The 22,163-nt window shown below is 44.3% G+C and overlaps 1 protein-coding gene across 2 annotated transcripts in view; it reads left to right on the forward strand.

The window, feature by feature from the left end:
- The window catches only part of epsti1 (epithelial stromal interaction 1), a 53,456-nt gene that overhangs the window by 8,151 nt on the left and 23,142 nt on the right, over positions 1-22,163 (forward strand). For both annotated transcript variants that reach the window (XM_072584784.1, XM_072584785.1), the window contains exons 2-5: positions 6,073-6,131; positions 6,659-6,742; positions 16,017-16,090; positions 20,748-20,905. In XM_072584784.1, coding sequence (XP_072440885.1) covers positions 6,073-6,131; positions 6,659-6,742; positions 16,017-16,090; positions 20,748-20,905 — 375 coding nt within the window. The remainder of the gene's footprint in view (positions 1-6,072; positions 6,132-6,658; positions 6,743-16,016; positions 16,091-20,747; positions 20,906-22,163) is intronic.

A 22,163-nucleotide genomic window follows, 5' to 3' on the forward strand; every position in this document is an offset into this window, starting at 1 on the left:
TGGGAAGTTGGCAATTTATCACTAAGGCTGACATACTAAATAGTAAACCCTGTTTTGATAATGTAGGAGTATTAGGTAAGCAGTGACCAGCACAAGGAAATGAAACTCGAGGAAACAAGTTTCAGTTAGAAGTCTCGGATTATGGGGCAGTGTGATGGAAGTGATGAAAGGAACAAGATCGATGTTTTGATGTTGCTGAGACCAGGAACTGAATGTTTAAGCTGAATGTTTTCTATGTGATTCATGCTTGTTTAGAGCTGAGATTACTGTGGCTTTTTCCTCAGAAGAGGAGCTGGTTTCTTCAAGAGACAAGATCAAAACTCACACAATACCAGGTTATAGTTCAATGGATTTATTTGAAAACACCAGCATTCAGAGTGCTGCTCCTTATTCAGGTGTTAGAGAGGAAGACCTTAAATACAGAATTTCTAAGGTAAAGATCACAGGCTCATACAATTCATGCAGGTGAACTGAATACACCTGAGATGGCTCTTAAATCTTTAATCAGTTAGAATGGAGGTGCAGGTTTTGATTGATTTAACATGCAAATGCTAGAATTTCTTTCAAGTCACTGCCCTGAGACAAGTTAAGGTGTTATCAGTATAAAGGAGGTGTCACTTCCAGTCAGACAATGTATTTTAGACATGGGGTATTGTTTAGAGTATGTCTGTTTCTTTTATTTCCAAAGTAGGAGTTTATAAAATGTAACATTGTCTAAGAATTGTGTGTTATTTGAACAAAATATACTGTGCCTGCAAATACAAATCCGCTAATGCAAATTCATACCACAGAGTTATATGTGCGTGTGAGAGAAGAGAGTGTGTATGAGTGGGAGGGAATCTGTGCATCTGACAGAGTGTGTGTATGTGTGAGTGCGAGCACATAGTGTGGTGATTTCACCTGCAGTGCAACATGACCTCAAGATCCCAGTTGAGGCTGTCCTCATGGGTACTGAACATGGCTTGGCTACACTGTATTGTTGTGTACCCCAAAGTCCACCTTGGAGGATATTTACCCTAAGATCCAAGGCTGAATGTCCTTGACTACTGAAGTGCTGCCTCACTGGGAGGGAAGGTTCCTATCTAGCGATTGTTGTGCAGTGTCCATCGATCCGTTGTCATAGCGCCTGTCTGGTTTCCACCTAGGATAGATACTATCTGACCCTGGGGACTTATCTACCTTAATGCTCTTCAAGAGATCCAACACCACTTCTTTCTTGATTACAAAATGCCTTAACATATTAGCATGCTCCACACAAAACTTCTTTATCCTCCATATCCTTCTCCTGGCTGAATACTCACACAAAGTATTCATTTAGGATCTCGCCCACATCCTCTGCCTCCAAGCACAAGTTCCCTCCTTTATACTTGAATGGGCCTATCTTCTTCCTAATTATCCTCTTGATTTTAATGTGTGTATAGAATGCCTTGGAGTTTTCTGTGACATTACTTGCCAAGGTCATTTCATGGCCCCTTCTTGCTTTCCTAATTCCCTGCTTGAGTACTTTCCTGTTTTCCTTATATTCCTCACTGGGTCTGTCCAATTTTAGCTTCCTAAACCTTCTTTTTCTCTTTTGACTAAACTTACATCTTCCCTCACTATCCTTACCTTGCCATCCTTGTCCTTCCTCCTTATTGGAACATGCTGGTCCTGAACTATCACCAGAGGGTCTTTAATTTCGAGATGTCAAATATGGATTTGCCTGATAACCGTTCCTCCCAATTAATACTCCCGGGCTCCTGCCTAATACTGACTGCTTCCCCAGTTCCGTTCCTTGCACAAGGTCCTGAGTTATTCTTATTCATAGCCATCTTAACACTTATAATACGTTTTCAATGGCGGAAATGGGAGAGCAGCACAACACTAGGCATTGATTCTTACTTGGTTACTGGCATGTGGAGGTCTCAGCAATACCACATGAGCAGTCACAGTCCTCTTCCACTAGGGCAATGATCCTCATATACAGAGAGAAGTTGAATGTTGGGCATCCCACCTCTCGTATTGGCTCCCTCTACACCATTGTGGATTGCTTTTTCTCCTGGAATCAGACTGCATGAAATGAAAGTGGCTGGCACAGCTGTTAATGCAGATGTGGGTGGGCGGCCGAGTTGGGTCTGTATATATGCTCTCTCGGTTGCTCACTCTTGTTCAGTCTAATTTTATCTTTCTCCCCCTCTTACCCACGCACTCTGTCAGGCATGAACGAGTGAGGGAAGATGCTGCAGGTAATAATCTGAGGGAGAGAGCAGAATATTTGCTGGGAGGTGGTGCAGGAACAGCATGTAATTTTGAGGTATCACAGAGGAGTGTGGCATTTGCTCTTGAAGAGTACAGAAGGTCAATGACCGAGTGCCATTGCGAGATAGTCCACTGGAATGAGGAATGGATGCAACCTCAGCCCAGACCAGTGGAATCTGGTGCCATTGTCTAATTTGGTGGTCCTGAGGGAAGAGGATGTCCTTTTTCTCTCTACCATGCCATTGACCAGGACCTTCAGGTCCTGTCAGCAAATTTTGTCACCAACTTGCTTCTGTTGGCCATCTCAAGAGCATCACTGCAATAATGAACTGCAGATCATGGCTGATGTTACAGTAGATTAGAACAAAGAACATTACAGCACAGGAACGGGCCCTTCAACCCTCCAAGCCTGTACCGATCCAGATCCTCTATCTAAACCTGCTGCCTATTTTCGAAAGGCCTATATCCCTCTGCTCCCTGTCCATTCATGTATCTGGGTTAGAGTGGTGCTGGAAAAGCACAGCAGGTCAGGCAGCATCGGAGGAGCAGGTACATCTTAAGCGACGCTATTGTTCCTGCCCCTACCACCTCTGCTGGCAACGTGTTCTAGACATCCCACCACACACTGTGTAAAGAACTTTCCACTCATATTTCCCTTAAACTTTTCCCCTCTCACTTTGACCTCGTGACCTTTAGTAATTAAGTCCCCCAGTCTGCGGAAAACATCTTGTTATCCACCTTCTCTGTACCTCTCATGATTTTGTATACCTCCAATCAGATCTCCCCTAAACCTCCTTCTTTCAAATCAAAACAATCTGAATCTATCCACCTCTCTTCATAGATAGCGCCCTCCATACCAGGCAACATCTTGATGAACCTTCTCTGCACCCTGTCCAAAGCATCCACATCCTTTTGGTAATGTGGTGACCAGAACTGTACGCAGCATTCCAAATGTGGCTGAACCAAAGTCTAATACAACTGTCACATGACCTGCCAACTCTTGTACTCAATACCTCGGCCGACGAAGGAAAGCACGCCGTATGCCTTCCTGACCACTCTATTGACCTGCGTTGCCACCTTCATGGTACAATGGACCTGAACGCCCAGATCTCTCTGTACATCAATTTTTCCCAGGGCTTTTCCATCTACTGTATAGTTCACTCTTGAATTGGATCTTCCAAAATGCATCACCTCACATATGCACAGATTGAACTCCATCTGGCATTTCTCTGCCCAACTCTCCAATCTATCGATATTCTGCTGCATTCTCGGACAGTCCCCTTCACTATCTGCTACTCCACCAATCTTAGTGTCATTTGCAAACTTGCTAATCAGACCACCTATACCTTCCTCCAAATCATGTATGTATATCATAACCAACAGTGGTCCCAGCATGGATCCCTGCGGAACACCACTAGCCACTGTTCTCCATTTTGAGAAGCTCCCTTCCAATATTACTCTCTGTCTCCTGTTGCCCAGCCAGTTCTCTATCCATCTAGCTAGTACACCCCAGAGCCCATGTGACTTCACCTTCTCCATCAGTCTACCATGGGGAACCTTACTAAACGCCTTACCTAAAGTCCATGTACATGACATCTACAGCCCTTCCCTCATCAATCAAGTTTGTCACTTCCTCAAAAAATTGTATTAAGTTGGTAAGATATGACCTTCCCTGCACAAAACAATGTTTCCTGTCACTGCCCATTTTCTTCCAAATGGGATTAGATCCTATCCCTCCGTATCTTCTCCAGCAGCTTCCCTATCATTGATGTCAGGTCCACCAGTATATAGTTACTTGGATTATCCCTGCTCCCCTTCTTCAACAAGGGAACAACATTAGCAAGTCTCCAGTCCCCCAGCTCCTCACCCGTGTTCAAGGAAGCTGCAAAGACATCTGTTAAGGCCCCAGCTATTTCCTCTCTCGCTTCCCTCAGTTACCTAGGATAGATTCCATCCGGACCTGGGGACATCTCCACTTTAATGCGTTTAGAATATCCAACACTTCCTCCCTCCATTTGCCAACTTGACCTAGAGTAACCAAACACCTATTCCTAACCTCAACATCCGTCATGTCCCTCTCCTCGTTGAATACCAGTACAAAGTATTCATTAAGAATCTCACCCATAAATTCCCTCCTGTGTCCTTGAGTGGGCCAACCCTTTCTCTAGTTACCCTCTTGCTCCTTATATATGAATAAAAGGCTTTGGGATTTTCCTTAACCCTTTTTGCCCTCTTAATTTCTAATTTCAGATTGGTCCTACATTCCTGATATTCTTCCAAAGCTTTGTCTGTCTTCAGTCACCCAGACCTTATGTACTCTTCCTTTTTCCTCCTAGCTAGTCTCTCAATTTCACCAGTCATCCTTGGTTCCTTAATCTTGCCATTTCTATCCCTCATTTTCACAGGCACTTGTCTCTCCAGCACTCTAATCAACCTCTCTTTAAAAACCTCCCACATATTGAATGCGGATTTACCTACAAACAGCTGCTGCCAATCTACATTACCCGCCTTCCCCCAATTTTGTCTTTGTCCAGGAGTATTCTAAAACTTACGGAATTGTGATCACTATTCTCAAAGTAATCCCCTATTGAAACCTCAACCACCAGGTCCAGTATGGCCCCTTCCCGAGTTGGACTATTTACACACTGCTCTAGAAAACCCTCCTGGATGGTCCTGACAAATTCTGCTCCATCTAGACCTCTAACACTAAGTAAATCTCCGTCAATGTTGGGAAAATTAAAAGCTCCTGTCACCACCACCCTGTTGCTCCTACATCTTTCCATAATTTGTTTGCATATTTGTACCTCCATCTCACGCTCGCTGTTGGGAGGCCTGTAGTACAGCCCCAACATTGTTACCACACCCTTCCTCTTTCTGAGCTCTGCCCATATTGCCTCACTGCCCGAGTCCTCCATAGTACTCACCTTCAGCACAGCTGTGATATCCTCCCTGACCAGTAATGCAACTCCTCCACCATTTTTACCTCCCTCTCTATCCTGCCTGAAGCATCGTCATCCTGAGATATTTGGTTGAGAGTGTAGTGCTGGAAAAGCACAGCAGGTCAGGCAGCATTGATTCTCCTGCTCCTCGGTTGCTGCCTGACCTGCTGTGATTTTCCAGCACCACACACACTCGACTCTGATCTCCAGTCCTCACTTTCTCCCTGGGATATTTAGTTGCCAATCATGCCCTTCCCTCAACCAAGTTTCATTAATAGCAATAACATCATACTCCCAGGTACTAATCCAAGCCCTCAGTTGATCTGCCTTGCCTACTACACTTCTTGCATTAAAACAAATGCACCTCAGACAACCAGTCCCTTTATGTTCATCGTGTGCTCCCTGCACAGCTTCACTGAGGCTCAGAGGATCCCGGGAAGTTCTGGCAATGATGAGTGCTTGCGTCTGTGGCAAGAGAGAAGAAATGGCCTAGTGATGGGCCATTGGGGTGTGGTGTACGGGGAATTGAGTGCAAACACTTACTAGAGCTCACAGAAAAACCACACATGACACCTTTGGTCAAATGCAGCCCTCGGTGAAACCGCTGTGAGGCAGTTCACCCTATTAACCATCAAATCAGCAAACAATTTATTCCACATTGCTAAATTTCAGCAGTACAAAAGCTTGAATCCACAGATATTGTGGGAAAGAATACTTAATAAATACAAAATGATTATAAATCACGTTCAAGTGAGCACAGAACTAACATGAATTTGCCAAATAATTTCCAGTTGTTAAACTGCTTCCACTTCTTCAACCATCAAAGCATTTTAGAAGCCTTGGAGATGCCCTGAGGTTGAACTTACAAATAATGTTTGTCCCTTTTAAATTACAGCAGAGAAGGTTATTCAGTGGTTACACCAATTGAGAGCAGGCGATCACGTTTGCAAATGAGTAAGTATTTAAGAAACAGATATGGTGTTTATAAACAGATATTTATTTTTAATTCAATTAGCCTGGTGCTTCATGTTTTAGTCCCTTCCAGACACCACTCCTGTCCTGGCAGGCTTTCCATTGTGTACTTCAGTGTATAAACTGCTGCTTTCTTTGTCCCAACTCTCAGCAGATCTGGGTTCCCCAACACCATTGTGGTCCCCAGTCCAGTAAGCACTTCACATTTAAAGCTCTCACTCTCACTGTCACTCTTATGCTCCTGTCCAATCCCTCCAAGGCCTTCCCTACATTCCTGTAATCTCTTCCAGATCTTCAACCTGCTGAGAGTTCAGAGTTCTCCAGCAATGGCCAGTTCTGAATTGTTTTAATTCACGTTTGCAAAAATTGCAAAGTCAAATTATGGCAATGAGGATGATAGTGAGCAGAAGCCACAGGCCAGCCTGTCGTCTCTATCCAGTAAATCGTGACGTGCTGTTTTATCTGGCTTGTGCTATGAGCCACAGGTTAACACTGTTCCTCTCTTCTAGTGGCAAACAAGGAACTGGAGGATCTGAGGAAGTGGAAGGAAGCTAACAGGCTTGGTCCAATCAACTTGACTCCCATGCAATTAGGTAAGAGGTTTTTGCAATTTGTTTGCAGGTTATGGGCAGTGCTGGCTAGACTGGTGTTTATTGGCCATCCCTGATTTCTCTGGATAACATAGTGCTGAGCTGCCATCTTGGACTGTGGAAGCCTATTCAGTTTGGGTTAGGGAGGGAGTTTCTAGGATTTTGACCCAGCAACATTGAAGGAATGATGATACATTTCCAGGACAGGATAGCGAGTGGCTTGGAGGGAAACTCTCATGTGGGATGTTCCCATGCAGCTCCTGTACTTGCCCTTCCAGATGGAAGTGGACATGGGTTTAGAAGGTGCTGTCTTGGTAGAATTTTTGCAGTGCATCTTGTGGATATTGGTAGTGAGCTATAACTGAGCATTGTTGGTGGAGGGAGTGGATGGGGTACCCAGTGATGTCAAGTTATTAGATCAACACTCTTCCAGGCAAGTGGGCAACTGACGTGATCCCAGCTGATGTTTTTGGAAATGTCCGATCCCAGACTGAAATCTGGCTGGAAGATCATGGTTTAGTTTGGTTGTAACGAGGCAGATTCTGACTGAAACATGACAGGTCTCATTATTAAAACTAAGTTTTTGTAATTTCACAAAAGATGATAGAATAGATTCAAACCAATTAAACAATTAAACAACACAATTTTAGAGTTGTTGACATGTACAGTAAAATGAAATCCCAAAATATACCTTTACCGATCCTGAAAGCACCCCAGTGCAGCACTCGCATGAGAGAAGAATCCCTCTAACTCTCCAATACATTTAATTTAACTGCAATTTCAATATCCAGTCTGTATGACCTTTTCTTGGGGCTTTCATACTCCTAAGTTTATATATTCCAGGTTCAAATAATCTTCTAAAAGGTTTTATTTAGACACTCTTGGTCTGGAACTATTACTCAGCTCATTGCTGTAATATAATCTGTTTTTTTTACTATCTTCTCCCTTTCTCGGGAGCACGGCTGTGCATGTCTATCTTCTTCCAAGTACTTTTGCAGACCTGCCTCAAGCTGAACCAAATCTAATGTTCAAGTGATGGGTGCTTTCTCCTAAGCTTAAAGTCTAGATATTTTTAATAGCAATGCTGACACACAATTATTTACCTTACAAATTGGAAACTGAGAAGTAATGTGCACAGACATCCATTAGATCGGATCTTCATCTCTATCAAGATTAGATTACTTACAGTGTGGAAACAGGCCCTTCAGCCCAACAAGTCCACACCGCCCCGCCGAAGCGTAACCCACCCCATACCCCTACATCTACATCTACACCTACACCTACACCTTACCTAACACTACGGGCAATTTAGCATGGCCAATTCACCTGACCTGCACATCTTTGGGCGGTGGGAGGAAACTGGAGCACCCGGAGGAAACCCACGCAGACACGGGGGGAACGTGCAAACTCCACACAGTCAGTCGCCTGAGGCGGGAATTGAACCCGGGTCTCTGGCGCTGTGAGGCAGCAGTGCTAACCACTGTGCCACCATGCCGTACACTATAAGAAATCACCATGACTACACAAATACTGACACGTTAATCATTAAACTCCTTCAGACACACAGAAAAATCCACATATAAAAATTCAAACATCTAAACTTAACTGATATTAAAATAGATATAAATCTCTTACCCTGCATCTCACAACACACTCCTGACTTTTGCCTTCTGGATTGTGGACAGGTTCTGGGGACACGGGTGAATTATTCGCTGCAGGATTCCTATCCTCAGACCTGCTCTTGTAGCCATACTATTTGGATAGCTTTATAGCCCAGGTAGAAATCAACTAGGTAAAAACAATGACTGCAGATGCTGGAAACCAGATTCTGGATTAGTGGTGCTGGAAGAGCACAACAGTTCAGGCAGCATCCGAGGAGCAGTAAAATTGACGTTTCGGGCAAAAGCCCTTCATCAGGAATAAAGGCAGAGAGCCTGAAGCGTGGAGAGATAAGCTAGAGGAGGGTGGGGGTGGGGAGAAAGTAGCATAGAGTACAATAGGTGAGTGGGGGAGGGGATGAAGGTGATAGGTCAGGAAAGAGGGTGGAGTGGATAGGTGGAAAAGAAGATAGGCAGGTAGGACAAGTCATGGGGACAGTGCTGAGCTGGAAGTCTGGAACTAGGGTGAGGTGGCGGAAGGGGTAATGTGGAAACTGTTGAAGCCCACATTGATGCCCTGGGGTTGAAGTGTTCCGAGGCGGAAGATGAGGCGTTCTTCCTCCAGGCGTCTGGTGGTGAGGGAGCGGCGGTGAAGGAGGCCCAGGACTTCCATGTCCTCGGCAGAGTGGGAGGGGGAGTTGAAATGTTGGGCCACAGGGCGGTGTGGTTGATTGGTGCGGGTGTCCCAGAGATGTTCCCTAAAGCGCTCTGCTAGGAAGCGCCCAGTCTCCCCAATGTAGAGGAGACCGCATCGGGAGCAATGGATACAATAAATGATATTAGTGGATGTGCAGGTAAAACTGTAATGGATGTGGAAGGCTCCTTTAGGGCCTTGGATGGAGGTGAGGGAGGAGGTGTGGGCACAGGTTTTGCAGTTCCTGCAGTGGCAGGGCAAGGTGCCAGGATGGGAGGGTGGGTTGTAGGGGGGACGTGGACCTGACCAGGTAGTCATGGAGGGAACGGTCTTTGTGGAAGGCGGAAAGGGGTGGGGAGGGAAATATATCCCTGGTGGTGGTGTCTGTTTGGAGGTGGCGGAAATGTCGGCAGATGATTTGGTTTATGCGAAGGTTGGTAAGGTGGAAGGTGAGCACCAGGGGCGTTCTGTCCTTGTTACGGTTGGAGGGGTGGGGTCTGAGGGCAGAGTTGCGGGATGTGGACGAGATGCGTTGGAGGGAATCTTCAGCCACGTGGGAAGGGAAATTGCAGTCTCTAAAGAAGAAGGCCATCTGGTGTGTTGTGTGGTGGAACTGGTAATCCTGGAAGCAGATACAGCAGAGGCAGAGGAATTGGGAATACAGGATGGCATTTTTGCAAGAGGTAGGGTGGGAAGAGGTGTAATCCAGGTAGTTGTGGGAGTCGATGGGTTTGTAAAAAATATCAGTGTCAAGTCAGGTCATGCCTCACAAACCTTATCGAGTTCTTTGAGGATGTGACTAGAAAAGTTGATGAGGGTCAAGCTGTGGATGTGGTGTATATGGACTTCAGCAAGGCATTTGATAAGGTTCCCCATGGTAGGCTCATTCAGAAAGTCAGGAGGAATGGGATACAGGGGAACTTAGCTGTCTGGATACAGAATTGGTTGGCCAACAGAAGACAGCAAGTGGTATTAGAAGGAAAATATTCTGCCTGGAAGTCAGTGGTGAGTGGTGTTCCACAGGGCTCTGTTCTTGGGCCTCTGCTCTTTGTAATTTTTATTAATGACTTGGATGAGGGGATTGAAGGATGGGTCAGCATGTTTGCAGATGACACAAAGGTTGGAGGTGTCGTTGACAGTATAGAGGGCTGTTGTAGTCTGCAGCGGGACATTGACAGGATGCAGAGATGGGCTGAGAGGTGGCAGATGCAGTTCAACCTGGATAAATGCGAGGTGATGCATTTTGGAAGGTCAAATTTGAAAGCTGAGTGCAGGATTAAGGAAAGGATTCTTGGCAGTGTGGGGGAACAGAGGGATCTTGGTGTGCAGGTACATAGATCCCTTAAAATGGCCACCCAAGTGGACAGAAATGTTAAGAAAGCATATGGTGTTTTGGCTTTCATTAACAGGGAATTGAGTTTAAGAGTCATGAGATCTTGTTGCAGCTCTATAAAACTTTGGTTAGACCGCACTTGGAATATTGCATCCAGTTCTGGTCGCCCTATTATAAGAAAGATGTGGATGCTTTGGAGAGGGTTCAGAGGAGGTTTACCAGGATACTGCCTGGACTGGAGGGCTTATCTTATGAGGAGAGGTTGACTGACCTCAGACTTTTTTCATTGGAGAAAAGGAGAAGAGGGGACCTAATTGAGGTATACAAGATAATGAGAGGCATAGATAGAGTCAATAACCAGAGACTATTTCCCAGGGCAGAAATGGCTAACACTAGGGGTCATAGTTTTAAGCTGGTTGGAGGAAAGTATCGAGGGGATGTCAGAGACGGGTTCTTTACACAGAGAGTTGTGAGAGCATGGAATGTGTTGCCAGCAGCAGTTGTGGAGGCAGGGTCATTGGGGACATTTAAGAGACTCCTGGACATGCATATGGTCACAGAAATTTGAGGGTGCATACATGAGGATCAATGGTCGGCACAACATCGTGGGATAAAGGGCCTGTTCTGTGCTGTACTGTTCTATGTTCTAAGCCATAAATAGTGATATTCCATGCTCCATGGTAGTGGTGGTAGTGGTGCGAGTATGTTGGTCAGCGCAGGAAACTGCAGGTCACAGGAGGTCCAGCTGCAGTTTTAATTGAGGTCAAAGTTTGAACAAGCTTGACCAAAACTCCCAGCATGTTTGATTGTCGCTCTGAAACCGTCTCATAGACCATTCCTGCTACTGGCCACTTCATCACAAGGGACAGCAACAGTGTGGATACAAAGTTGGCTGAGTGATAGGAATCAGAAAAACGGTCAATTGATTTCTTTTCAGGCTTGAGGCAAATTTGTAGTGGAGTTCCTCAGGGATTAATGTTGGCATCCTTGCTTTTCCTGATTTATATATTTAATCATCAAGACCTTTTTGCAGGGACAATTTTGAAAGTTGCAGATAACACAAAGTTTGGAAGCATAATAAACCCACAGGCTATCCTTAATTAACCTAGAAATTTCTAGAAGTTTCTAGAAATTTTGCAACTGCTGACTTATACTGACTGCTCTGCTATGCAATTGAACTTCTCTTTACAACCTTTTTTGAAACAAGGAAGTAACGTTTGTAATTCTTTCATCCTCTGGTACTGCCCCTGACTCAAAGGAAGACTGAAAAATTGCCAATACCTCTGAAATGGCAATGTGGGATTTAAAAAAGGAAATGTGTGAAAAGGGCAGGTAAATGGCAGATGAAGTTCATTGCATGTTTGATTATTATGCATTTTGGAAGAATGAACACAGACAATATAAAGAGTTGATAGTGTGGAGCTGGAAAAAGCACAGCAGGTCAAGCAGCATCAGAGGAGCAGGGGAGTCAACGTTTAAGTCTGAATGAAAGGTTGTGACCTGAAATGTCACCTCACCAGTTCTTATGCTGTTTGACCTGCTGTGCTTTTTCTAGCTCCACGCTTTATCGACTCTTTATATTGTCTGTGTTCATTCTTCCAAAATGGCTTTCCAGCATCTGCAGTCCTCACTATCTTCAAGTTGCTGGAGACAATAGAAAACAAATGTTACAATTCCAAAAGGGATGCAGAAGCAGAGGGACTTGGGGTATATGGGCATATATCACTGAAGTGGGCAGGACAAGTTGAGAGGAGTGTTATTAAAGCATACAGCATCCTAGGCAAATTTAATGGGGCGCAGTACAAGTTTAACATTATGTTAAACTTGTACAAGATGCTAGTTCACCCTCAGCTGGACAGCCTGTACGGTTCTTGGCACCACACTATAGGAAGGACATGAAAACATTGGAGAGTCCAGAACAGATTTAGAAGAATGAAATACCTCATCCTGGGAACCAATTGAGGATAGATTGGACTACTTTGGAATGATGCTATTAAATTGGAGGGGGTTCCGAAAGGATTTACCACGCTGTTGCAGGGAATGGAGGGTTTGAGTTATAAAAATAGGCTGGGACTTTTTTTCTCTGGAGCATGGGAAGTTGAGGAGTGACCTTATAGAGATTTTAAAAATCATTAGTAGCATAGATAAGACGAATAGCAACAGTCTTTTCCTGCAGGTGGGGGAGTTCAAAGGTCGGGCCATATTTTTTAAGGTGAGAAGAGAATTAAGGTCAAGGACCATAGTTTTTACCAAGTGGTCATTGTCATAGAGTCAGAGACATACAGCATGGAAACAGACCCTTCAGTCTAACTCATCCATGGTGACCAGATGTCCAAAATAAATCTAGTACCATTTGCCAGCACTTGGCCTATATCCCTGTAAAACCTTCCTATGCATACACCTATTCAGATGCCTTTCAATTGTTGTAATTGTACCAGCCTCCACCACTTCCTGTGGCAGATCATTCCATACACACACCACCTTCTGTGTGAAAAAGTTGCCTCTTAGGTCCCTTTTTGAATCTTTCCCCTCTCACCTTAAACCTATGTCCTCTCACTTTGGACTGATTCATCCTTGGGAAAAGAGCTTGTCTGTTTACTCTATTCATGTGCCTCATGATTTTATAAACTTCTAAGATCACGCCTCAGCCTCTGACACTCCAGGGAAAACAGCCTCTCCCTTTAGCTCAAACTCCCCAACTCTGGCAACATCAAGTGTGTGAAATGAACTTCCAGAGGAAGCGGTGAATGCAGGTACAGTGACAACATTTTGAAGATATTTAGGTAAGTGAATAGGAAAAGTTTGGAAAGATATGGGGCAAATGCAGGCAAGTGGGACTCGTATAGTTTCACAAGCGGTCAGTGTCATAGAGTCAGAGACATACAGCATGGAAACAGACCCTTCAATCTAACTCGTCCATGCCGACCAGATGTCCAAAATAAATCTAGTACCATTTGCCAGCATTTGGCCTATGTCCCTCTATGGTTATCGTGGACTAACTTGACCAAATGGTCTGTTTCCAAGCTGTATTATTCTATCTAGGTTGGAACTGTTTTTCTTGGAGGTGAAGGCTGAGAAGAGATCTAATTTACAGTATTTATGACCATGAGTGATCTGGAAGGAGAATGTTTTTGTTGATAAGAGGTCTACATGAGATTGTACTGATCTCAAGTAAAGTAAATCTACAGATTTACAGATCTACAGAAGTACAGATCCTAAAATAAAGTAAAAGAAGCAAAGGTGATAACAGGAAACTGATTTTCACATTGAATGGTTAAGGTCTGTGGTGGGAGGCAGGTTCAATAGAAGCATTCAGTAGGAGATTAAATGGAAACATTTGCAGGGTTACAGAAAAAAGTGGGTGAATGTTTCTGCAGAAGTTATATTGGACTTGCAATGTTAAGTTGGCTTCTGTAAATGGATGCTACCAGGCCAGAGTTTCTCCAACTTTTTTTTTATTTTCGAGAGAATTGGAGTAGGAGAGATACTCATTTGAAGAGCTAGTCTTGACACAATGGGCTGAATTACTTCCTTCTGCACAGTAGCAATTCTTATATAGAGGTTTGAGACCAAGGAAGGTAATTGAACATTTCATAGGTTCCATTCAGTTGGCCCAGTTAGTGTGATGGAGTATTTAGAGTCACACATTTGTCAGGTTCAAGTAAACTGGTTGCTTGATTTATGAACTGTCATATTTCCTTGTTGTGACTCAGCTGATTTTGTTTCATTTGATCTTTGATCTGACCCATGTGGAATTTTGTTTACCACCAGCTGTGGTCCCCCCCCCCACCCCGAGCTCTGTAACTTACCTCCAGTCCCCAGAATTCCCTGTGGTGCTGCTAAGGATTTAGAGCTGACCAGTCCTCTGATTGGGAGTCGACTCGGAGTCTGCCTAGTAGAATTGATAATATCTGGGCTTGCTACTAGTGACAGCGGGTTCAGGAGCTGCTTTCATACCCACTAGTGTTCAGAAGTAAATTTTAGAATGCAGAGTCTGGGATGAGCCCACACTGGTGTTGAAGTGGCTGTGATGGTGCACTCACTGTTGGCATGAGCAGTATAAAAGCGTATGTATTTATGCTTTCAATCATCTGAATGAGGAGGTCAGTTTTTTCAGCTTGTCTCTTGGAAATGTAACCTTTGCCCCAGGAGGAGCTCTCACCCTGTTGGATAAAGCTCAGTGAGGGTAGAGTCAGGGTCATATGGCTCCATGGAAGGAGCTGATGTATTTTCATTATTTACCCAGCACTGTAGTAGCTTGCGCTGTAGTGCTGAGGATCCACATTGAGACCCAGCACAGTCTTTTCTGAACTTTCTCTTACTCGGATCATCTCCAATAAAATACTGCAAGCACTAAGGAAACTCAGCAGGTCTGGTAGCATCTTTGGAGAGAGAAACCGTGAACGTTTACAGTTCACTTTGGCTCTTCAGATATCCTTACAGATGCTGGATGTAATTGTTTTCTTTTTGTTTCACCGTTAGACCTGCATCAAAACAAGTTCTAATTGAAATCTTCAGTCCATAAGAATTAGGAGTAGAAAAAGACTCAAAGGGCAGAATGGCCTATTTCGCCATTCAAGAGTAGAGAATTGATCTGTTTATGTTCTGAACTCCACAGTCTTATCTATTTCCACTAATTCCCTGCCCAACAGAATCTACTACTACCTTAAAACAATTCCAATGGCCCTGTTTCCATTGCCTTCTGAGACGTAGAGTTCCAAGTCTGTCAATCTTAAAAACACTGACCCTCATTTACATTTTGAAAGGAAGATCCCCAATTTTAAAACAATATCCTCTACTTCGGATTCTACCCAGCGACACCCTCCTCCTTCCCTCCCCCGACACAAAAAAGGAAACTTCCTTTCCATGTCGACATTGAACTTTGAGATCCTGAATGGTCTTGCTAGTCAAATCACTCACTATTCTGAACTGTGGTGGAAACAAGACCTACCTGACCTCAGCGAATCTGCTCCAGGAATTCATTTTTCAATTCAGTCCAAGAATCAACCTAGTAAACCTCCTGTGAGCCACCTTCAGTTGATTATTGACCTATAGCATTAAAATATCCTGACTGACAAACGGCATCTGAATTACTATGCAAATACTTTGCAGTATGGTGGGATGGTGACTCTGTAAGATCAATAGAGCATTGATCTGAATTGAATACTCTGGGTTCAAATTACACCATGACAGCTAGTATAATTTCAAATTCAATTAAGTAATAATTGGGAATTGTCAATTTTGTCACAAATATTGCTGCTGTCAACAATGGTTGCTTTAAAAAAAACCCACGTGGGTTCATCAATCTCATTTTGGGAGGAAGTCTGCTGTCCTTACTTGGTCTGATCTATATGTGACTCCAGATTGTGAATGGGCTGACTCAACCACCCTGAAATGGCCCAGCAATGAAAGAAAATGGCTCTGTACCAGTGATGTTGGCAATTAGGACTGTACCATAAACAAGTCTTGCCAATGATGCTCACATCCCAAGTTAAAAAAGTGAAGAGCCTTTTGGATTTTGATCTGAAGGATGCCAGTATTACAAATTTGATTGAATGTTCATTTCCCACCCATTTGATGGGCATCTGATGGACAATTCCCAGCTCCTGAATTCTATGCCTGGATCTTTACTGAATCTTTTCTTTCTTTTAGGTGGAAGCACTTCTGAAGCTGAGGCACGTCAACGACAGCAGTTACATCTCCGAGAGTCCAGGTTCCAAAAAAGAGTTAGTATCTTATGTTGACAGTGAGGAAGGATGTGGCAGGTTACAGCGGGATATAGATAAGCTGCAGAGCTGGGCAGAAAGGTGGCAAATGGAGTTCAATGTAGCTAAGTGTGAGGTGATTCACTTTGGTAAGAGTAACAAAAAGATGGGGTACTGGGCTAATGGTCGGATACTTGGTAGTGTGGATGAGCAGAGGGATCTTGGTGTCCATGTACACAGATCTTTGAAAGTTGCCACCCAGGTAAATAGTGCTGTGAAGAAGGCATATGGTGTACTGGCTTTTATTGGTAGAGGAATTGAGTTCCGGAGTCCTGAGGTCATGTTTCAGTTGTATAAGACTCTGGTGCGGCTGCATCTGGAGTATTGTGTGCAGTTTTGGTCGCCATACTATAGGAAGCATGTGGAGGCACTGGAACGGGTGCAGAGGAGGTTTACCAGGATGTTGCCTGGTATGGTAGGAAGATCCTATGAGGAAAGGCTGAGGCACTTGGGGCTGTTTTCGTTGGAGAAAAGAAGGTTTAGGGGTGACTTGATAGAGGTGTACAAGATGATTAGGGGTTTAGATAGGGTTGACCATGAGAACCTTTTTCCACGTATGGAGTCAACTATTACGAGGGGGGCATAGCTTTAAATTAAGGGGTGGTAGGTATAGGACTGATGTTAGGGGTAGGTTCTTTACTCAGCGAGTCGTGAGTTCATGGAATGCCCTGCCAGTAGCAGTGGGGGACTCTCCCTCTTTATGGGTATTTAAGCGGGCATTGGATAGGCATATGGAGGATAGTGGGCTAGTGTAGGTTAGTGTGGGCTTTGATCGGCACAACATTGAGGGCCAAAGGGCCTGTACTGTGCTGTATTCTTCTATGTTCTATGTACTATATATACCAGCACCACATTTCCAAGTGATTATCCCCTTATACACCATGCCTTTTTGCCAGAGCCCTCCAAAATTTTTACCTTCAAGTATTTGTCCAATTCTCTCTGCAAGGATATCATTGTGTCTACTTCCACCACCCTTATCAGTCAATGGTTTCTAGATCATAATGATGCACTTTGTATTATTTTTAAAATCTCTCTAGTTCCTTTGCCAATCTAATGAATTTGGTGTAAATCCTGTAAGAAATGGGTCTGGGTGGATTGCTCTTCGGAGGGTCGGTGTGGGGCTGAAGGGCCTGTTTCCATATTGTAGGGTATCTAATCTAATCTAAAATCCCTCCTATATAAACATTTTGACTTGAGGTTGTGGCAAGTTTTTGTCTTCAATTCAGGAACTCCAGGTCAGGCAATTTCCTAATGTTATATTCCTGACAACTTAAGGCATCCCCTTTGCCCAGTTTCTTGGCCTTTTGGATGTTTAGTGCAGGCTGCAGTGGATATCCAAACCTCCCCAAGAAGGAACAAAGGCAAGCAGGTGGTGAAGTTGCTAGTTTCGAAGACCCACACTCATTTCATAGAACATAGAACAGGCCCTTCAGCCCACAATGTTGTGCCGACCATTGATCCTCATGTAAGGTAAACCTAATGTAAAAACCCTCAAATTCCTGTGACCATATGCATGTCCAGCGTCTCTTAAATATCCCCAATAACCTCGCTTCCACAACTGCTGCTGGCAATGCAAATCTATGCTCTCACAACTCTCTGCATAAAGAACCCGCCTCTGACATTCCCTCTATACTTTCTGCCAAACAGCTTAAAACTATGACCCCTCGTGTTAACAATTTCTGCCCTGGGAAATAGTCTCTGGTTATCGACTCTATCTATGCCTCTTTTCCAATGAAAAAAGTCCGAGCTCAGTCAACCTCTCTTCATAAGATAAGCCCTCCAGCCCAGGCAGCATCCTGGTAAATCTCCTCTGAACCCTCTCCAAAGCATCCACATCTTTCCTATAAGAGAGCGACCAGAACTGGACGCAGTATTCCAAGTGCGATCTAACCAAAGTTTTATAGAGCTGCAACAAGATCTCATGACTCTTAAACTCAATCCCCCTGTTAATGAAAGCCAAAACACCATATGCTTTCTTAACAATCCTGTCCACTTGGGTGGCCATTTTAAGGGATCTATGTACCTGCACGCCAAGATCCCTCTGTTCCTCCACACTGCCAAGAATCCTTTCCTTAATCCTGTACTCCGCTTTCAAATTCGACCTTCCAAAATGCATCACCTCGCATTTATCCAGGTTGAACTGCATCTGCCACCTCTCAGCCCATCTCTGCATCCTGTCAATGTCATGCTGCAGCCTACAACAGTCCTCTATACTGTCAACAGCACCTCCAACCTTTATGTCATCTGCAAACTTGCTAACCCATCCTTCAATCTCCTCATCCAAGTCATTAATAAAAATTACAAAGAGCAGAGGCCCAAGGACAGAGCCCTGTGGAACACCACTCACCACAGACTTCCAGGCAGAATATTTTCCTTCCACTGCCACCTGCTGTCTTCTGTCGACCAGCCAATTCTGTATCCAGACAGCTAAATTTCCCTGTATCCCATTCCTCCTGACCTTTTGAACGAGCCTACCATGGGGAACATTTCCTAGAACATTGACTTGTTAGATCCTTTAGTCCTTCCATTTCCTCCTTCGTCCTCACCTACCTACATTCCCCTTCTATGCTTACCCATATCTCCATTCCACCTCAACCCACCAGTACCTGCCCACTCGCTCAATGTTTACTAGGTACAGAAAAATGTTCTAGGAAAGGAGTGTGGGTCTTCTAACTTAGCGGCTTCACCACCTACTTGCCTTTGTTCCTTCCTGGGGAGATTTGGATATCCCAACATCCAAAGGTCAAGAAAACTGGATCTCAGAATTCAATATCGACATGGAAAGGAAGTTTCCTTTTTGGTTTGGGGGTGTGGGGGAGGGGGTTTGTACTGGCAAGTCTTTGAAATGCATGAGGAAGATGATGAGACATTTGAGAATCCTGACCTCTAATGCTTTCTTTTCAATATCTCTCTGGAACGCTTCAATTGAAGCTGCTTCCACTGCACTGTCAGGCAGCACATTGCAGATCCTAGTCACTTGATAACAGAAAGAGTTTCTTCTCATGTCACCAAGGCTGCTTTTGTCAATTACCTCCTATCGCCCCTCTTCAAGATCTGTTTGTAATCTCAGATAACGTTCACTGTCCGCTATACCACCAATCTTGGTGTCATCTGCAAACCTATTAACCATTTTCCATATTCTCATCTAAATCATTTATATAAATGACAAAAGTGGCCCAGTATCGATCCCTGTGGAACACTGGTGGTTCAGTGCTTGGTAAAGACTAATACAAAGTACTGATTTAATATTGATTTAACACCTCAACTGTCGACCCTGAGAAGTGCAATTCATATTTTTAATTCTTAATCACTTCAGTCACCCTTTTTGCTTGTTATGGTTTGGCGATTTATATTCCAAAAGGTCCCCATGCAAACCCTTTTAAACCTCCTAATTATTAATTCATGAAATGTGAGTGTCAATGGCTAGGCCAGCATTTTGTTGCCCATTGCTTCTGATACCTCTGTTTCTCAAATCGCAAAAAGCTCTTCAGGGATTGGGATTTCAAACTGTTAGGAAACCATTTTCCCGACGTGTACTGAGGCAGTAGGAGAGGTTACTGTTAAACTGAAGTCAGCTGTATATCCAACCTGACTGCACTGACTCAGACCACAGGCAGGAAATTTAAAGTTAAATTTGTGAAGCTTGTACCTGTATTTCCAATAATCAGCCTGCACCCAGCACCCCATGACCAAATCGTGCCATTATATCCTGTATCTGTTTCAGTCCCATAGCTGTTACCGATCCTACATTCCATTCCCAGCCTGTACCTCTGTATCACATCCCCAACCTTCACCCTAATATCTCATTCAGCTCTCATCCTTGAATCCCACACCCAGCTTGAACTCAATCTCTTGCCAACCACTCTCTGCAGTATCCCACATCCAGGGGCAGCATGGTGGCTCAGAGGTTAGCATTGCTACCTCACAGTGCCATGCACCCAGGTTCGATTCCAGCTTGGGTGATTGTCTGTGTGGAGTTTGCACATTCTCCCCTTATTTCCTCCGGGTGCGGCAGTTTCCTCCCACAATCCAAAGATGTGTAGGTTAGGTGAATTGGTAATGGTAAATTGCCCATAGTGTTCAGGGGATGTGTAGGTTAGGTGCATTAATTAGAGGTAAATGTAGAGTAATGGAGTAGGGGAATGGGTCTGGGTGGGTTACTCTTCAGAGGGTTGGTGTGACCTTGTTGGGCCGAAGGGCCTGTTTCCACGCTGCTAGGGATTCTATGATCCAACCAGTGTCCCAAATCTAGCCAGACCCAAAAATCCCACAGTCAACATATCACCAGTATCCACACTCAGACAGAACCCCAATATCTAATATCTGGCCAGTGTCCTGTACTTCACACTTGCCTTGTCCCGAGTATCTGATACCTCAGCTGTACTCTGCTTTTTTTCACAATCAGCCAGTCCCTCAATTCTACACAACCTGTGCCCCTCATCCTTTCTGTGTGTCTATATTTAAGACTATATACCCCAATACCCATCATGCACCTCAATGCTCATACACTCCCACAGCCACTTAACGCTCCAGTATCACGAATGCAGCCTGTACCCTTTTCACCTAATTCATACCTAGACTGGAGTGTTTCACGTTAAACTGCTACTTTCTTCTTCAGTCTCAGAAAGAAGACTATAATAGGAAACGGAAAGAAGCCGAAGAGCTCGAATATCGGAAGAAGAAGGAGATTCAGCGAGAAAAAGCCAATAAACTCTTGGAAAAGCAGAGGCAACAGGAGGCCCAGAGAAAAGCACAGCTCCAAGCAGAACACCAGCAGTGAGTTTCAGATTAAACAACCAGCAAAACAGACACTGATACTTTAGAAGCATCAAACAAAACTCACAGGGAACCTGCGGGAACCTAATATGGGTCCCATCCTCAGACAGAGGTCGCAGTGTTCAGTTGTGTGTGCTCTGGGGTTTAGCTGATGGTCACTCTCAGGCCCATTCACACTTAGGCATCAGTCAAGTGGTGAGGGCCAGTGGCTACCACCTTCCTCCTAAGGCATTCTGCTTGACTACATAGTCATTACCTCCCATTTATCTCCACTATGTGTTCAGGCGATTGTGGAAATGGCAGGTGAGGAGGAGACTATTCAGCCCGTCATATCTCTGGCCATGCTTAGAACTTCGAGAGAGCCAAGGGGCAGAGATGAGTGCAGTGGCCATCACTAAGGTGAAGGTGCTGGAGAAACTAAAATGTTGGATAGATCACTGAGGCCAGATGGACTACTCCGCAGAGTTCTGAAGGAGATTGTGGAGGCATTGATAGTGTTCTTTGAGGAATCATTGGTGTCAGGGAGGGTCCTAGAGGATTAGAAAATGGCTAACGTAACAGCCTTGTTTAAAAAAGGAGGAATGCAGAAGACAAGAATCTTTATGTAGATTAAGACATTGGTCAGATTTTCAAGTCCGTTATTAAGCTTGAGTTGGTGGAGTACTAAGTTCATGGTAAAATATGGCTGAATCAGCACGGCTTCATTAAGGAGAACTCATACCTGACAGACCTACCTTTTGAGGTAGTAACGAGCAGTGGAGAGCTATTGGATGAGATCTGTTTGGATTTCCAGAAGGCTGTACAAGAGGCTGCGAATTAAAAGTCCGTGGTAAGGTACTGGCATAGATAGAGGATTGGCTGGCTGGCTGGCAGAAGGCGGAGACTGGGGATAAAGTGTTCTTTGCCAGGGTGGCAGCCAGTGACGAGTGGAGTTCTGTAGGGGTCTGTGCTGGGACATTAATGAACTGGACTAAGGAACTGAGGGCACTCTAAGTTTGCCGATGACAGAGATAAGTAGAAGGACAGGTAGTGTTGAGAAAGTGGGGAGACTGCAGAAGGACTAGGAGAATGGGCAGAGAAGTGGCAGATGGAATACAATGTGGGAAAGTGTGAGGTTGTGCACTTTGGTAGGAAGAATAGAGGCTTAGACTAATTTCCAAATGGGAAAAAGCTTCAGAAATTTGAAGCACAAAGAATCTGGAACTCTGACTCCTTAAGGTTAATGTACAGGTTCAGCTTGCAGTTTAGGAAGGCAAAT

Source organism: Chiloscyllium punctatum, chromosome 15 (genome assembly GCF_047496795.1).
Source record: "Chiloscyllium punctatum isolate Juve2018m chromosome 15, sChiPun1.3, whole genome shotgun sequence".
NCBI classification, from domain to species: domain Eukaryota; kingdom Metazoa; phylum Chordata; class Chondrichthyes; order Orectolobiformes; family Hemiscylliidae; genus Chiloscyllium; species Chiloscyllium punctatum.